The 18,018-nt window shown below is 43.2% G+C and overlaps 1 protein-coding gene across 1 annotated transcript in view; it reads right to left on the bottom strand.

Annotated features, from left to right (window-relative positions):
- The window catches only part of MED13L (mediator complex subunit 13L), a 165,770-nt gene that overhangs the window by 28,063 nt on the left and 119,689 nt on the right, over positions 1-18,018 (bottom strand). The window contains exons 11-17 of the mRNA XM_028711063.2: positions 12,753-12,975; positions 11,386-11,491; positions 10,704-10,828; positions 9,874-9,973; positions 6,037-6,257; positions 4,949-5,154; positions 911-1,857 (exon numbers count right to left, since the gene is read on the bottom strand). Coding sequence (XP_028566896.2) covers positions 911-1,857; positions 4,949-5,154; positions 6,037-6,257; positions 9,874-9,973; positions 10,704-10,828; positions 11,386-11,491; positions 12,753-12,975 — 1,928 coding nt within the window. The remainder of the gene's footprint in view (positions 1-910; positions 1,858-4,948; positions 5,155-6,036; positions 6,258-9,873; positions 9,974-10,703; positions 10,829-11,385; positions 11,492-12,752; positions 12,976-18,018) is intronic.

The raw sequence follows: 18,018 nt of genomic DNA, 5'->3' as shown, positions 1-18,018 counted from the left end.
CCTTCCATATGCAAAACATGTATTTTACCCCCGAGCTACCACTTCTCTCTTTCTCTGAATTATTAAATTCTGTCTGGCCAACAAATAGGACTGTGCAGGGTGGGCAGGGCATGAATAAAGGGGATGAAAGAGGGTCAAAAAGTAAATTTACAAGATCATGGGCATGTTCACCTCCATTGCCAGTGAAGAATCTCTGTATTTAATTAGATGATCTGATAATACAACAATTTTACATTTTAAGATTCCTCGTAATGGTGACTGATGATTTATAAGTGTTGATTGTATATTGATATTTCTTGACTTTATTTAGTTTGCACTCCCAAGAATTTGGGGTTCGGGTTGAAGGCAAATTAAAAGCACATCAAGGAGTGATGTGCTGTGATTCCTGCACTGTGGGAGGTTGGACTACGCGCCCCTTTGGGTCCCTTCCAATCAGGGCCAGTCTGCCCATGCGGCAAGGTGGGACAGCTGCCTCAGGACGCCAGGCTCCAGACAGCCGAGAAGGGCAGCAGATCCAGCCTCAGAGGAACGCAACACTCAGTGCCACTACCTCCTCCACTGGGTACCCAATGCACACCTGCCACTGCGCACTCACCCGAGTGGCCACTGCTGCTGTTAGGCAGCAGTTGGCAGGTGCAAGACAATGGGCACATGGTGGGTGGGCATGCAGCAGAGGTGGCAGCGATGGGGGGGCGGCATTTCTGCTTTGCTGCTAGCAGCAAAATGCCCCATGCTGGCTCTGCTTCCATCTGTACAATTCTATGAGTTGGTGAACTCAGAAGTTTGAGAAACCAACCCTGTGAACCACCCTTATATTGAAATGAAGTTGACAACAACAACAAAAATAAAATGATTAACCATAGCACCCAGAAGTATTTTCCGAAACACCGAAGGAAAAGCAAAATCTCACCGTTGCTGTGAGGCCAAGAGTGAACTGTTGCGCTTCTGACTAGAGCTTCATCCACTTTCCCACCCGTGGGGTTATCCACATACTGCCTGCCTTGCTCCAGAGCGTTGAAGCACTCGATCCAGGAGTCGTTGCTCTCTGCCTGAACTCTGTCATAACTCCAGTTTGTGTAAGACAGCGACTGCCTGCTAGTGGCGGACATGTAGTCCAAGCAGCTCAGGGAGGTGAAAGGCTGGGTGTGCTGATTCTGGAGGAGGAGGAGGAGGCTTACTGGGGGCTCCTGAGCCCTTTTGGACCCTTCTCCCAGCTGAGGAATCAAGGTGGTCTGACACATCATCAATCTCCTCTCTGCCACCTGGCCAATGTCTGAAGTCCTGCCAAAAATATCCAGTTCATCCTCAATGAACAGCCCAGAGTTGTACCCTAGCTTGCGGTTCATAATTGCACTGAATCCACAAGTGCACCGATACTGGTCTTCATTCGATGAATCTGGGATATACAGCCCAACGTCGGCACCTTTGATATTCATGTTGCACGCGCAGATGCAGCAGCTGTCGAAGTTGCTGTCTTTGAAGATGTTCAGCACGGAGTCCGAAAGGATGAGTGTGACGTACAGGCTGTGGGCTTCCAGGATTGGTTGCACGGTGGCCGGCTCCACGGAATTGAGAGGCCGGGTTGTGGAAGGCGTCGATGCTGGCGAACCTTGGTCCGTGCTGTCGTACTTGACGGATCCTTGCCCGCTGGCAGTGCCCCCGCCTCTAGGAGTCCTTGGGGTCCTGGGTGTGCGTGGCGTAGGGACAGAAAAACGAGGAGTGGCCGGGGAAGGCAATACTCCCGCCCCACTGTTGCTGGCCGGGGCAGCGCTGTTTAGCGTCACTGGAGTGCTCATCTGGGGAGTGTTCATCTGAATGTAGTCTTGATCGGCCAGGCTCCCAACACTGGGGACGTTGCTAAGAGCAGATAAAGGGAAACAGGAAGAGTTATCTGGCTGTGTTTATGGTTTCATCACACAACTTTCATCTAAATGGGAAGTGGATACAGTGGTACCTCGGGTTACAGGCACTTCAGGTTACAGACTCCGCTAACCCAGAAATAGTACCTCGGGTTAAGAACTTTGCTACAGGATGAGAACAGAAATCGTGTGGCAGCGGGGCAGCGGCAGCAGGAGGCCCCATTAACTAAAGTGGTACCTCAGGTTAAGAACAGTTTCAGGTTAAGAACGGACCTCCAGAACGAATTAAGTTCTTAACCCGAGGTACCACTGTACAGAGTTCTGTCTTATTGAAGCCTTATCCATAGCATGCCACAAGAGATCTCGTCAACAACCAAATTAAGGAGCTTTCTGATACGGCACAGGAAAGACATGAACAAAAAAATACACCAAGCTTTACAAATTAAAAATTAAAAAATGCATCTACCAAGTGGCTGGAGCCAGGTCACTATTAGCAGTGCAACAGCTTGGAAGGAAAACAGAATGCTGAATAAATAAGACAGCCACAAGACAGCACAAACATGTATAGGAATAACAGCACTTAAAGTGCTTGCTTCTGAATATGGATCTTATATTTTAACTGATTTATACCTACTTCACCTAATCCTGGGTAAATTTCGTAAGCTGTTGAAATTCAGATCTCTGCTTGCAAACTAGCCTTTGGAGTTTGCTGTCTGCTTGTGCCACAACTGGAAGAGGCCAACACTTGTATTCACATTATTCAAAACTGCACAATTAATTTCTCAAATTTCTATCATCAGGAAACGGCCTTCCATTTCACCAAGAAGCTACTTTTAGATGACACATGCACAACTGCCATGGAATTGCACAGTAAGGGCAACATGGATGCAGATCTCCACAGTTGTTCCTACTTACCATTGCTAATAAAAACACTTTTCTTAAAATGTGCTCCTTATGGCAATTGCTCCCCTGATGAAGGAGTAGAAACCTGCAGATTTAAATGCTTCTACTTTCCCTCTTCAGCTAATGTGAAAGTTTAAATATTCATTTTGAACTCCCATTCTGCCAGCAATTTGAGAAGGAAATGCAGTGAAACTTGATTCTCCAGAATAATTTCCCTGTTATCTCTAATGGACTGGAGTGCCAGTCAGGGAAAATGAAATGGGGAAGGGGAGGGGAACAGCCTACAGGTTTAGAAAGAAGCTGAAGCGCAGCGAGTGCCTCTGAGAAGCAACAAAAGGTGACCAAGAAATCTTGATTAGCAATCACCTCTTTCGCAGAAGCCTGCAGTAACAGTCATTGCTCTAATTGGATTACACTGGAAATAAAAGATTTTTATCCCAATAAATACCTGCAATTAATAATCAGCTCAGGCCTTGGGAAGTAGTTACCATTACAGGGGAAAAAAGAAATTAAATTGCTGCCTAGGTGGTGTCAAGAGCTTCACATTTCCCCTGTCTTTTCCTTTTTTTGCAATTCCTCAGAGAACACCGAAGAACCTTTGAAGAAAGTGATTGATATAAAGGACTGATATAAAGATACTAGCTGCTTCCCCTCTAAAAATCAATTGACTGCGGATAGGAGAGCCTTACATTGCATGTTCCATTTTTAAGGGGTTTCATACATTTTATGGTTTCCATGCTTGCTGTGTTTCGAGATCAGCAGCTGGGCTTTGCATTTCATTGAGACTGCTAAACAGGGTTCCAATTAATTCTTAGTTGATATACTGGCACTGACTTCAGAGAGGAGAGGATCAGAGCACAGCAAATGGGCAGGCTGTGTCTGGACCAGGAAGAGCCAGCAAGCTGGACAAGGAAGTAAGTAATGGGAGAAAAAACTTGACTGGCATTAAGGTCAACCTCCTCTTTCTATGATGGGTGCAAGGAACCTTTGCAAGTGCATTCCCTTCCAGGCAACCTTCATGCCAGCGATGGGCAAGGTCAGCAGCAAAGGTGGGAACAGCAGTGAATCTAAATTCTACCACTGTGCAATAGGCTACTTTGTATACAACGTCACACAGCCCTGTCCATCCTCTGGCCAGCCACGCCAGAAGAATCGTCAGAATTCAGTGACACATTCTAGCCAGGCCAAAACATGCAAGGAGGGAGCACAGAAGGCCTGAGAAGAAGAGTGTGTGGCTGGAGAAGGTCCTAAAGGCCAGATTTGACCCCCAGGCCCAATGTTCTCCATCCTTGATCTATGAGCTAAGAGGTGCAATGGGCACTTTATGCCAGTGTTAAGAGCTGGCTAACTCTAAGCTTGATATGATGTGAAAATAATGACTAACGTTCCCCCTCATTTGATTGTACATTAGCAGTGGGAAGGGCAGCCATCACCCTAACCATTGTTGTCAGGGTCAGAAGGTTAGCCTGCCTCTCAGGGAGCCCTGAGAGTAGCTCACTCAAGGATGCTTCCAGGAAAGAGGAACACAGCCATGATTTTCTCCCCATCCTAGGTCTCTGCATGAGTAAAGGTCTGTTGTACACACAAGCAACTTAAAGGGAACCAGAAACCGAGTGTGGCTCAAGAGCCACAAATTAAAGGGGAGAAAGAAGACAAGGAGGGCAGAAAGCAGGAGAGATCAGCCTTAGTTCCGTGGCTGCGCTGGGAAGACAGTCTTGTGCCACTAAGCACCACTGGAGCTGGGTGTTCTGCACAGAGGTAAGCAGTGCATGCTACGCTAAGAAACAGAAACCTGAAGAGGCCAACAAGGCTGTATAAATCCCAGTGAAGTAATTTGGGGTGATGGATGTGCATGCATGAAGGATTTTTCAAAAGAAGTGAGAAAGCAGTCGCTTCTGTCACCTGTCTCTCTTTTGTGGCTGACAGATATGGGAATTGACCTCCATGGCTACACCCATCATGGTAGTTTTTTAAATATTTGATTGATAAAAATCATGCCCAGATCATTCTTGGCAGAATTAACGGTACTTCTAAATAGCCTCCTCTCCACCTCATTACATTCCAAGTTAATCCCAAAGGCTAAGTAAAAATCATACACGGTGGATTAACAAGGAAGTCAATGAATATCCTGCATGACTATGCAAAAACACATAAATCCGTTTTCTCACTTCCACTGCTGTACTTACTTGTATCCATCTCTGATGAAAGCAGCTGTAGGCGGTAAAGGAAGTTGTTCGATTTTTGGAGGAATGGCCCAGGAAGGCCGATAGACACAGGTCTCTGGGATCTTCAGAGGTAGCAGGCACTGGCTGGGAAGCATCTTCAGAGGAGCAAACATGGAGGAGCCCACAAAGGGCTGAAAGGTGGAAGATTTGTGCACAAAGGAGAAATCCTACAAAACCAAGGAATTGCATGGGTTGGGACACATAAAAGAAACATACGAATATTATCCAGGCAGCTTTTCTTGCCTAAAATTATAATTAGTGGGCTTTAGGAACCTGGAAAGGTGCCAGATACTGAGTCTGACCATTGGGTCCATGTAGCTCAGTACTGTCTACACTGACAGGCAGCAGCTCTCCATGGTTTCAGGTAGGGTTCTCTCCTAGCCTACCGCCTACCTGCAGATGCCACTGGAGATTGAACCTGTGACCATCTACAGGCAAGGCAGATGCTCTTCCACTGAACTACATCTCTTTCCCATTTTAATCTTCAACATTGGCAAGCAGCTCTAAATTCTTTGAAAACAGGAATCACGGGATTTATTCAAGCAACATTCTAAATGAAGAAAAATACACCAGAGTATCACGCTACCAGCTTTGCAACTGGGAAATGGGTGCTCACTACTTGCTTAGTACAGGTGGCAACATCAGCACCTGGCAAAGTATTATCTACCCCAAATGGCAGCAGCTCTCCAGAGGTTCAGGCAAGAGTCTTTCACATTACTTTTACCTGATCCTTTTAATGAGAGATGCCAGAGATTTAAGTTAGAATCTTCTGTGTACAAATGCATCTTCTACCACTGAGCTACAGTTTTTCCCTGAGCTCAGCCACTGTACTTTATGCCACTGTACTTAATGCTCAAACTTTGCTGCATTGGGATGTCTGGACAAAGAATGTCTGTCCTTCTTTCATTGGCTGCAGTACCTGCAAACTCCCAAATCATTTCCATGGTTATTCATGTTCATTTTAAGGCAGAGCTGATCAACAACTTTCCTGCCCATATCTCTCCACCCATGTTTCAGTTTTACACCACCACCTGCTTTTAGCTTGATACCTTGATTTCTTCTGGTTTAGGGCTGCCTAATCCATCTTCCACTTCCATTTTAAACTCTGTGAGCTGGGTTGTAACCATGTTGACCACAGGGCTTTCCATCATTCCCAGTGTAGTCACGGTCTCCGAGTTGATGCCGTCTTTATAGCTCATCACAGGGGAGAAAGCAGGGTGCTGCTCCAAGGAAGGTGGTGTTGGAAACATCCTCTGCAGATCTGCCACGGCTAGACAAGATAACCCATGTGTTAACACATTGTATATACTTTTTTTTAAAAAAGCAAGCCTTCCATGATGCTCAAAAAGCAGACTTGCTGTCAGTTTCAGAATTAGCCTCTCTGAACTCTTATGGTAGTGGATTCAATCATTTAACCTTAGCTGTGTGAAGAGACTCTTTGTTTCATCTGTCCTGAATCTTCCAACAATTAGATTATGAGAGAAGGCCATCACTACTATGGAAATGGAGGTTGGCAATTAAAACGCTCCTCTGAGAAAAACTGGCAATGAACAGTAGTTGTACTATGAACCTGCTATCTTTACAGCTTAGCCAGCAAAGCCAAATTTAAAAACAAAAACAGTACTTTGAATCAAACATTTCCCTGCTCCACCTCAATTGTATAGTTTCAAGTGACACATGTCGGGGGGTGGACATGTATACACGCAGCTCTCAACCAGGTCTGGAATGGTTTGCTCCACCATTGGCCCATATCTTTATAATCTCAAGAAGTTTATAAATCAGCAATTCATCTCAAGGTAAAACAAACTGCAGGAGCAGATCTGGGGTATCTAACGTCCTCTACTCTATTTCTTTACCTCATTCTTTTATACCGATTGTGAAACAGGATTGTGACATTTTTATTTTATGTTTTATGCTATATATATATATATATATATATATATGCTTTCGTAGATTTTCACGGGTATAGGAATGCAGGTTTTGGTGTCCTCGGGTGTCTTCCCGTGTAAAAGTTGGGGTGTCTGGGCGACGTTTCGACGAGGTCTCACTCGTCATCTTCAGGCTGGTGCTTTCGGCTTCTTGTTACTGGAACAGAGCAGGATCTCAGTGTTTGAGTTCCTATAAATACTGTTGAGGAGGTGTGGTGTATAGCCTCCAATGTTCTGGGCCGAGAGGAAGTTCCCAGGCTAGTGTGCCTTTTCTTCTTTTGTTCCTTAATTGCTTGAGGGATATATTGAGTGATTTCTTGAGTGATATCCTGAGTACCACTTAGGTGGGTCATTAGGTGTGGATTAGTGGATTAACTCCTCAACAGTATTTATAGGAACTCAAACACTGAGATCCTGCTCTGTTCCAGTAACAAGAAGCCGAAAGCACCAGCCTGAAGATGACGAGTGAGACCTCGTCGAAACGTCGCCCAGACACCCCAACTTTTACACGGGAAGACACCCGAGGACACCAAAACCTGCATATATATATATATATATATATATATATATATATATATATATATATATAGCTTTTGGTTGCTTAATAAATAATTATTAATATTAAGAACAGGCAAGAAGTTATTCATGCTTAACAACGCAGCTTGCTTTGTTCTTCTCAAGGACATATCAAGGTAGAACTGGTAAAGGAAAGGGAAGTCACAGGTTGGGCAAACATTAAGGAATGCAAGTCTCCAAGTCTAGAACCAGACTACAGTAGAGATCCTATCCATCCCTGAGCAGCGAGAGACTAGCTTGCTAGCAATATAATAAAAGGAGAAAGCAACCAAAAGAACTGCAACATAGTGTGAACAGCAGCTATGTGCATTTCCTAAACTCAGCTGAGACATGCATGCACAAAGCTGGGCTTATCAGTCACGTCCAGACCAGAGGGAACAGCCACTGATGCTACAGTGTGGTCCATGAGCCTCTCTTTGACAGGCAGTTTGTATAACATGCTAAGTATCCATCAGCAACTCTGATCAGTGCTCTCCAGCAGATTTGCCGCTGGGACATCCCTGTGGAGATTGTAAGGCACACACAGCATGCTGATGTCACCCTGCTATTCTTCTAATTGGCAACAAAATGGAGCTTAGGAAAGCACTGGTCTTGCATCCAAAAGGGAAATCCTTCAGAGAGAGACCAAGCTTCTAGCCCATCAAAATCAGTGCAGAAGGGGAAGCAGGTTCTGCTGTCTAATCGTCTCTCTTTCTGCTCTTTCTGAAATCTTTTACAGAAGCTGCTGCACAGAGAGAGAGAGAGAGAGAGAGAGAGAGAGAGAGATATGAACATTGAATGGGGCAAGTCCTATCTACTTAACCCTTCCCAACCTGCTCCACACTGTTCCATTCTTTTTGGAATTCCCTTTTTTTTAAATTAAAAAAGAAGGTGGGGGCAACTTTTCTGCAATGCAGTGTCATTAAAAGAAGAAGAAGAAAATATTTAATTAAATAAACCCACAGAACTGACTGGGTATCATTATTCATTTTCATGTGTGTCATGCTTGAGAAAGCCTTGCATATTTTAAGCAGCTATAGATCTACTAAAACTGTCAAAACCCAATCTCTGTGTACTTCATACTTCTGCATTTGAGTAAATCAGCACTGCTTTTATGGGTCCATAAAACTCTCTGACTCATCCTCGTGACACCATGGTTTTTCCCCTCAATTTGTTCTCATTACCAGCTAGAGTTAATGAGATAATGTTCAAGAATGATTTGCGGCAGAATGAGAGTTCAGCTTAGAGTGGCCGTGGTATCTCTTCTCTCCCTCTCTCGGAAGCAGGAGGATATTGTAATTCACAATGACATCTGTTAGTATCACACACACACACAATTCTATTTTCAAATATACATAAAACATTTCTAAAGCATATCACGTATGCGAGGGTTGCAGTGGGGAAACATCTGCGGATCTCAAAGGACAATACAACTCCCTGCAGTTCCTGGCATGATGGAAAAGGAGCAGGGCATTGGGAATCCACAATCTATATTAATATATGCTGGATACAAAAAGCCCAGCGCAACCCAGATTCTTCTGATTTCACCTAAATATTTAAAGTCATGCTAAGAGACAGCAGTTTGAACACTGTTAAGCTTCATTTCTCCCTCGGTATAAATTGAATGGAGATATATAATGCAGTTTCAATTAGAAACCGTGGGCTTCTATTGCAGGCAGCAAATTCCTTATCCACTTTTTTTAAAGTGGTAGCCTTTAAATGAAGACAGCATAAATTAAAATAATTGCATTTCCCTGTGACTTGTACAATCACAACTTGGGTAGGAACACTATGCTTCAAACCACCAGCTAGCAAACGAACAATGGCGTCTGGGACACCGGTACTGAACAGACACAGCTCTTGTCAAGAGGCAGCCAAGCTGTTTATGGGAGCCAGGTGATTTGATTTTATCATGCTGGTTCTATTGGATTTGCACAGGCTGCCATTTAGTTTCTGAGCTCAATTCAATTTCTGCTGGCTCAGCTCCACATCACTTTCATGCTGCTGGAATTTGTTGAACAGGTTGAACACTGTTAACTCATTAAACTGAGTGTATGCTGGGATGGGCTTCTCTTTTTTTAATGAATGACGCTTGGGCTGTTCTGACCTTATTACCGTATTGTTAGCCACTCTGCGTCACAACTTTGGAAAAATAAGCAGGACAGAGATTTCGGAAAATAAATGAGTAAGAGGCAGCCAATACCATGGAACACAAGACAATTCCAACTGAGGCAAAGCGGTCCTCCTCCTGGGTCTCTAATAAGATTGGAATACCAGTGGAATCACCCCAGATAGCTAAAGAACAGCTAAGAAAATTAATACCCATTTACATAGCAATTCTTTCAAAACATGGATGTGGGTTTTAATATTAGGTGAAACCCTGGAGACACACTTAACACTTACTTGGAGGATAAGGTACTGCTGTTCTGCCGTCCTTGCCCAGAGGGCGCTCTTCTGTCCCCACTGCAGGTATTTTTGATGACCGAAGGGCAGGTGAGACAGCCTAGATTTAGGATTTTTTTTAAAAGACCTCATTAAAAGCAAATAATACCTCTTTAAAGCCAAACTGGCCATAACACAACTTCACAGCCTTTTCTGTTTATTCCATTTTAAATAAAGCAATGAATAGCACCTTTTAAATGAAAAAAAATCAAGGGGAGGGGGCGGAGAAACCTAATTTTGCATCATTCACTCATTTTTAATTTTATTTTTTTAATGGTTTAAAAAGTCAACTTACATCTGTGTGCTTTTTACAAATGAATTTTTTGTGTGCTGGTGTTTCCCATGAAACTGGCAGAGGAACACGACTACTTTATTAACCCACATCAGCACAAAGTGAAATTTCTGGTATCGTGGGCAAAGTGAATGGAAACAGGAAAAAAAAACATAGAGAAAAAAGAATTTGGTGTATCTGCTGCATTAGACACAGACTTTGTTCTCATGCTGAAATCTTCCTTTGGGGCAAGAGGAGTGGCTGTGGAATGACATTCCATTTACCACGTAGTTCACACTATGGGGAAAACTGGAGGCTTTCAAACACAGGTTGTATGCTCATCTGTCAGGGAATCTTTAGCTGTGAACTAGATGGACCTTGGAATCCCTTCCAACTCTGCAATTCCATGAAATCAGATGGAGGAGAAATCAAGTCCCAAAATTCCCTGAGATTATATATTACTCCAAAGGGAGAGTGACACCAAGAGTATATAGCATATCTTAACACATCACACACTTACTCCAGGATCATCTTCATCTGAGTTATCGAAGAGGTTGTCTAAATCATGTAGTGAAGGGGCCAAATCTGTTACTTGTGTGAGGCTACTAGAACCAGCTCGGCCTGCGGCATTATCTTGCCGTGTGTCTGCAGGGAGGATGGAGAGAGAGAAAAAAGAGGGGGCGGGGGGAAGAAACATCAAGGATTTTAGACGTCAGGCAGAAAGGCATTAAATCACACTCTCCAAAAACACAATTGCTGTATTCCAAAGTTTATCTTTTAAAATAATCAGCTGGACATATGTGGACATATTTTCAGGTGCCAAGCAACATTACAGTTGTACCTTGGTTCTCTAACTTAATCCGTTCCAGGAGTGTTCAACTCCCAAAACTGTTCGAAAACCAAGGCACAGCTTCCAATTGGCTGCAGAAGCTTCCTGCACTCAAGCGGAAGCCGCGCTGGACATTCAGCTTCTAAAAAACGTTCATAAACTGGAACACTTACTTCTGGGTTTGCGGCATTCAGGAGCTGATTTGTTCAGGAGCCAAGCCGTTAGAGAACCAAGGTACCACTGTACTACTGTCCCCTGTTTTCTACTAATTGCTTGTGTCACAGTTCATCACTAAAGTATTACTGCCTTATGATTCTTATTAAGATGTCGAGTGGCATCTTTCACAAGAAGGGCCCAACACATTTTCACATACCTGTTTTAGGAGCAGAACTGAAAATGGACATTGCATCTTTCCCATCTGGAATGGTGGTGGAATGGCCTGCTGCAGAAATCTCTTTAGTTGCTGTTCCATCTTCTGACTGCAAACAGAGAATTTAATCAACCACAATTTCCTTAAAAGAGTTAGAAAAGTAAAATAAATCCAGGTGAGTAGTTCTGAGCTCTTACAACTTCACACCCACTGCTTTCAATGGTGTTGCAAATAGTTCTTCCGGTAACTATGCAATAACAACCTGTCACATGGGATGTGGCTCCAAACAGCAGATATAATGCCCTCCCCAAAGCAATGTTTCAAAAGCAGTAGGCTCAGTCAAAAACCAAAATAGCAGAGAAAGGTTTGTATGAATGCAGAATGTAAAATCACCATGGCTTTCCTGAGCTGTAAGACAATTCAAAAATGATAATTTAATGTATGCTAGCTAGCTTCCACATTTAGGTAATGTGTGTCCCAACTATTTTAATGAGGATTCTTAAGGATCTTTATTTCACAATGAGCTTTTCCAATCAATCTGGAATGGGGGTCCTGCATCTGCCAACGGCATTGCCAAGAAGTGTCCTACTGAAGTGAATGGAATTCTTTTCAGCAGTGCAAACTCCAGGTGCAGAAGACCTGGTTCATTAAAGCCTCCCTCATCCTCCATGCTAGGGTCCCAATCTGGAACACTCTCCTTCAGCATGCAGGCTTTTTAAAAAACAAACAAGAACAATTACCAACAAACTTTGACTTAAAGGTACAGCTATATAGTTTGTATTATGGGAAGTTTGGACTTTGGGCAGAAGGGAATGTCTCACGAAGGGCCTTAGGCTCAGTGGTAGGCTACATGCTTTGCATGCAGAAAGTCCTATTGTTCAATCCCCAGCTTGTCCCAAAGACTCCTGTTTGAAATCCTGGAGAGCAATCAGTGTTCACAACACTAAGCTAGGTCGGATTAATGCTCTAACCTGGTATAAGGCAGCTTCCTGTGCCTCTATGGCATAGACATGTGGCATTTTAAAATGGCGAAAGTATTCAGAACTATTATATTTACTCATAGGCAAACATAATCACTTACAGCTCAACTGTGTGTATGTTTGCATTGAAGCAAGTACTATTGTACTGAGTGAGTGGTAAGCCATCTGGCAGCATGCAGCCATTCAACAGAGCTTTCACTTTGGTAAGTATATGCAGGATTGCAACCTTAATCAATTAAAATTATTATGTCTAAATCTACAAAGAAATTTTTCACCACAAGACATAGAATTTAAGACTTCAAAGGTCTGAGTTGTAGTACAACAGACAAAAATTTCCAAGCAAGAATCACTGTACTCAAAAAATATTGTGCTACTAGTTTGACAGCATACCTTATTCTTCTTCAGAGATTCTCTATCAGCTCCAAGCTTGCACTTCTTCGTGCCAGTGAAGCTGTATTTGATATCGCCATCCTGAAATGTGTAAGGATCGCTGACATCTCCCAAACATTCACCAGGTTGCTGTATTAGAGGTAAGGGGTCGAGATAATTCATTGCTGGCACTGAGGGGGTTTCTTCCAAGATTTTAAATCTTTTATTAGGTTGTGCTAAGAGCCTAAGAGAAAAGGAAACAGAAAAACAGTAAAGTCTGTTCTGCAGATTTATAGATTTTTCTTACACAAACACAGCTAATATAATTCCTCTTCTGGTTCGATATAGCTGAAACAAAATGCTTCTTTAGCAGAGCATTACGAATTTACTGGCTGACTTGTAAGCTTGCATTCTGGCCTAGCCACAGAAAGGACTGAATCTTACAGAAACATCACTGAATCAAAATCTCCCCCATAACCAGAAACATTATGGAATACTTAGAGCATCTGCAGAAGTGGATACTGGAGAAAATATGGCAATAATCCTCCTCTTTACACCCAATTTTACTGGTTGTTAGTTACCTTTCAGATGTCTTTGAAAATGGAAATATGTGTTGCAATAAAAGAAAGAAAGGAATGTTCGAACCCCTATTTTTGGTATTTGCTTTAGACATTATCTTGCTGTGCAGGAACAGGATGCACAAGTTTCCTGTTCTTCCTTTTCCTCTGCAAGATTGTTGTATTGGAAATATAGCTCTTAACATTTCTCTCCCAGATATGTGGGGGGAGAAATATACTTCTGACACAGTTGTGCAGGATCAAAAGCATCTCATTTTTATATGCTGTGGTGGACAACATTTTTTCCCCATCAAGGGCTACATTTTCTGGGAGTCAATTGGGGGGAGGGCAGGAGGGCATGCCAGTGGTAGGTGGGGCCAAAGCCAGCAGTGGCCAGGCCCACCGCTTTTCTCTCCTCCTCCTTCCTGCCTAGTGTGGGTTGGTGGGGTAGAAAGAGCTTGCTCTTGACACAAGTCTGAACTGATCTATCTCAGGGGGCTTCTGAAATTAAGATGAGCGCCACGTGTGACCTTAGGGCTGCAGGCTGTCCACTCCTGTCATATGGAACATATGGCCTGAGAGCGCTTTTCTGTCCTCCAAGTCCTCCAAGCCTGGTCTCACATGAAGAGCTCACTTTAGGACATCGATTTAGCCATCACTGAGATACACGTGTGAAAAATTCACAAATATTTTTGGAGATGTTCAAGTGCATGCAAGTTTCATTCATCCCAATCTCCCATATGCCCAGCCAAAAGTTCAATTAGCTCTGTCACAGCCAAAATAACAAGAACGTATAACAACTGTAAAAGGCTCAAGGAGTCTGAGACATGACCACAGGGCTGTCCTTCCACACTGGCCATAATGATAGGGTAAGGTTCATTTCCAAACAGAATTCAGCCTGCAAAACCCTAGGCTCCAATTTAAGCACAGTATTTCTGGAATGGATCTGGTACCTACTGCATTCTTCATCTGTTCTACACACACCTAGAGATCACTGGCCACTTGTTGTGCTCAAGTTTTGCAGGCACATAAGGGGAAGAGGGGGGAAAGTTAACGAGGAAATGCCCAAAGTCTCACTTTATATGCCCTCTGATGTAAAATGGGGCTTTCTGATGTAGCATTCTGGAGGTCTCCAAACACAAATAGAAGGTACTGCTGCATAATCAATTCTAAACTCCAAATTTCTGGGCTGGGAAAGTGAAATCAATCAACTCAGATCTTTGCCAATCCTTTCTAGAGTGGAGAATTTTGTAAAAGGCAAGCTAAAGACTGGATAGCATTTGGTATAGGTATTACAAAAACAAGCTAAAAAGCTCCTTAATGACTTTTATGAAGTGCAACTGCCACACTCTCTTGAAGTACAAATATAACACTCCCTGCGGCACTGATGTCTGTGAAAGCAAATTTGAGTATTTCTGTTCGACTCTTATAACAGCTGTGGTCATTTCTGGACCAGGATAGCTTGACCACTTCAAGACTAGATTATAGCAATATACTCTTGAGGGCTTGCACTTGGTTCTGAAACTGCAGTTAGGGCAGAATGCTGCAGCACGATTGCTGACAGGAGTAAGAATCCTACCAGCATATTACACTTCTGCTAAAAAATCTGCACTGGCTGCCAGTCTGTTACCAGGCCAAGTTCTAGGTATTACTTAATAGTATATAAAGGTTTTAACAGCTTGGGACCAGCTTACTTGAGGGATTGCCTTGCCCTGGACATGCCTACCCAACCGCTTTGATCTGCAGAACTTCCAGTTTTAAAAGTGCCATGTAGTGTACTTTCCTCATTTGCTTTGGAACTCCCCGCCTATTAATATTAGGTAAACACCCCTGTTATACTGCTTTAGTAAAGGTAAAGGTACCCCTGCCCGTACGGGCCAGTCTTGACAGACTCTAGGGTTGTGCGCCCATCTCGCTCTAGAGGCCGGGGGCCAGCGCTGTCCGGAGACACTTCCGGGTCACGTGGCCAGCGTGACATCGCTGCTCTGGCGAGCCAGAGCCGCACACGGAAACGCTGTTTACCTTCCCGCCAGTAAGCGGTTATACTGCTTTAGATGCCTGCTAAAAACTTGACTGTGGCAGGACTATCCAGATACATAGTTTAGTTATGCATGCTTGTTTTTAACATTTCTTGATTTTATCTGTGTCCTATTGATTACTTTCTATATTGTTTTATGTTCACCACTTAGGGGATTGTTTTTTGATTAAGCCATTTGCAATCTTTTTCTAAATAAACAATCTCTAGGTAAAACAAAGTTAAACATCACATTAGCACAGATTTAGGCTTTGATGAGGACTGAAAGTTCTATGTAACCTCAGGAAACAGCTGGCATTTTCTTTCCATAATTCTAGATTGCTCACAACAGGGTGCACACGTATTTCCATGATCTGAGGCTGCCTTTAGCACCAGAACAGCAAGGCAAAGGAAACCAGTTGCCCACATCTAAAAAGTTTAAAACTATCCAATCTTCTCATGGACATGCAGGGACATTCATCATTTCTAGTATTTAATAGCATTTATTTAGAAGTCAAATCTAATTCTCAGTAGTAGAGCCCTTTTTAAATATGTTACCTTCACTTGCTCTCATATTCCTTAAGGAGTTTCTGCAATAAACTGCTTTTCTGGGGGGTGGATGGAGGGGGGTATGTTTGTGTTCCAATAGGGTAAAACATGGAGCAAACAACAAAATTGGCTTCTATGTGGCTACATGTCCAGACAGGGCATCATTTGGAACCAGAGACCATGGTTAACTGAAGTAATCAAATTGTTGTTGTTGTTGTTGTTGTTGTTGTTGTTGTTGTTGTTGTTGTTGTTGTTGTTAGCTTTATCTTGCCCAGGGCAACCCAAAACAACAACAAAACCGATGAACAAAAAACCCCACATAGATACATTAAAACCAAGAGGAACATCCCACCCACTTCTAAAGGGTCACAGAGAGTTAAAGGCCAAAGGCCTGATTATAAAGTCTTTGCCTGCCACCTAGCAAAAAGTATTAGGATACCAAATTACTGCTTTCCAAAGCAGCTCACCACATGCAGAGTCCCAAAGAAGCTTCTGAAAGGACTCACAATGTAACAGAGCCTAGCAATAGTGTTGTTTCAGTCATAAAGGAATCCAGTAAGTCCACAGCAGCTTCTCATACTGAAGATTACAGTGAAATATTCAAGACAGAAAAACTAATCACGCCACTCTCTATTGTAGGCCCCTGTCAAGTTCTTTATCACCTTGACACTCAGCTCACCATCTTCCACTTATGGCACTCCCACCTCCTTGGAGACTTCAGAATTGAAACAGATACCCTATATTCTCCTTCAGAGTTCATCACCTCTGTTGAATTGACTCTCTACTAGCAGCTATGACTGCTGTGAACTGCTCTGTCTTGGACCATTCTGTTGTGGAATTAGAGGACTTGTTTTACAATTACTGTCTCTTTCAACAATGAATGCACCCTACCTCCATTGGTCCTCACTTCGCCCCTTAGATCAAGTGGTCACTACTCCAGAGCCTATGAAAATCTACCCAACCAGAAAAATGACAAGAGGATTCACATTGCTCGTTTTCTAGATTTGCTATTGAAGCATTTGTTGCTTCCTCATATAATCACTTCTTATCCTTAGGGATACCAATGTAAAGCAATTTTCTTCAGAATCCACATAATCATCTTTAATCCCAGGTTTACAGCTATTTCATTTGGCCTAACATCTACAGGGCTACATCAGTGTGGTACTCAAGAGAACCCTTTCCCATCTTCCCCAGGTTTAAAGAACACAGTTCAATGGAGGGTTTGTAGCTCTGCAAGGGGCATCGGGGTCTCCTAACACCACTCAGTATCCTTAACAAATTATTCCTGAGAAACATGTTGGGCTTTTAATAAATTGTTAGTGGCACTCCTGAGAACTCTTCTCACTTGCTTTTGCTATATTCAGGAGAAGACAAAATCTCCTGTAACATCTAAAGGTAAAGCACCCTGGATGGTTAAGTCCAGTCCAATTTGACTATGGAGAGAGGCGCTCATCTCGTTTTTCAGGCCAAGAGAGCAGGCGTTTGTCTGCAGACAGCTTTTCGGGGTCATGTGGCCAGCATGACTAAACCATTTCTGGCACACAGGACGCCGTGATGAGTGCCATAGCACACCGTTTACCTTCCCGCCAAGCAGTACCTATTTATGTGCTTGCGCTGGTATGCTTTCGAACTGCTAGGTTGGCAGGACCTCGGATAAAGCAACAGGAGCTCAACCCGTTGTCCGGATTTGAACTGCCGACCTTACGAGGCCCAAGAAGCTCAGTGGTTTAGACCACAGTGCCACCCAAGTCCCTGTCTAGTTTCACCTTTAGTCACAAAACACTGGTACCAGACCTTCTGACTTTTAATATCTGTTGGTACCATCCCAGATTTGTTTCCAGGCAGTCACAATACATCACCAAAGAGGTAAAGGTCTCACAGTTCTTACAGGGGTCAACAATGTGGTCCTCCTTGAACATTCAACAAAAATGTTCTTATTTACAACAGAATTACTTTGGCTACACTGAACAACTTTTGAACCCAGTTACTGAAGCAGCAATCACAGTGGGAGGTATGCTGTGACTCTATACACAAAGGCACGGAAACCGATAGCAAGACAATGATATACAAATCTCACAAGTTATCCACAATAAAAGCAACTATGCCTGCTTGAAAATTGCTCTTCCCATTATTGAACGCACCCTCCCAAAACCTTACAGGGGGGCTG

Source organism: Podarcis muralis, chromosome 16, assembly GCF_964188315.1.
Source record: "Podarcis muralis chromosome 16, rPodMur119.hap1.1, whole genome shotgun sequence".
Lineage (NCBI taxonomy): Eukaryota > Metazoa > Chordata > Lepidosauria > Squamata > Lacertidae > Podarcis > Podarcis muralis.
This window is presented reverse-complemented; position numbering and strand designations above follow the sequence as displayed.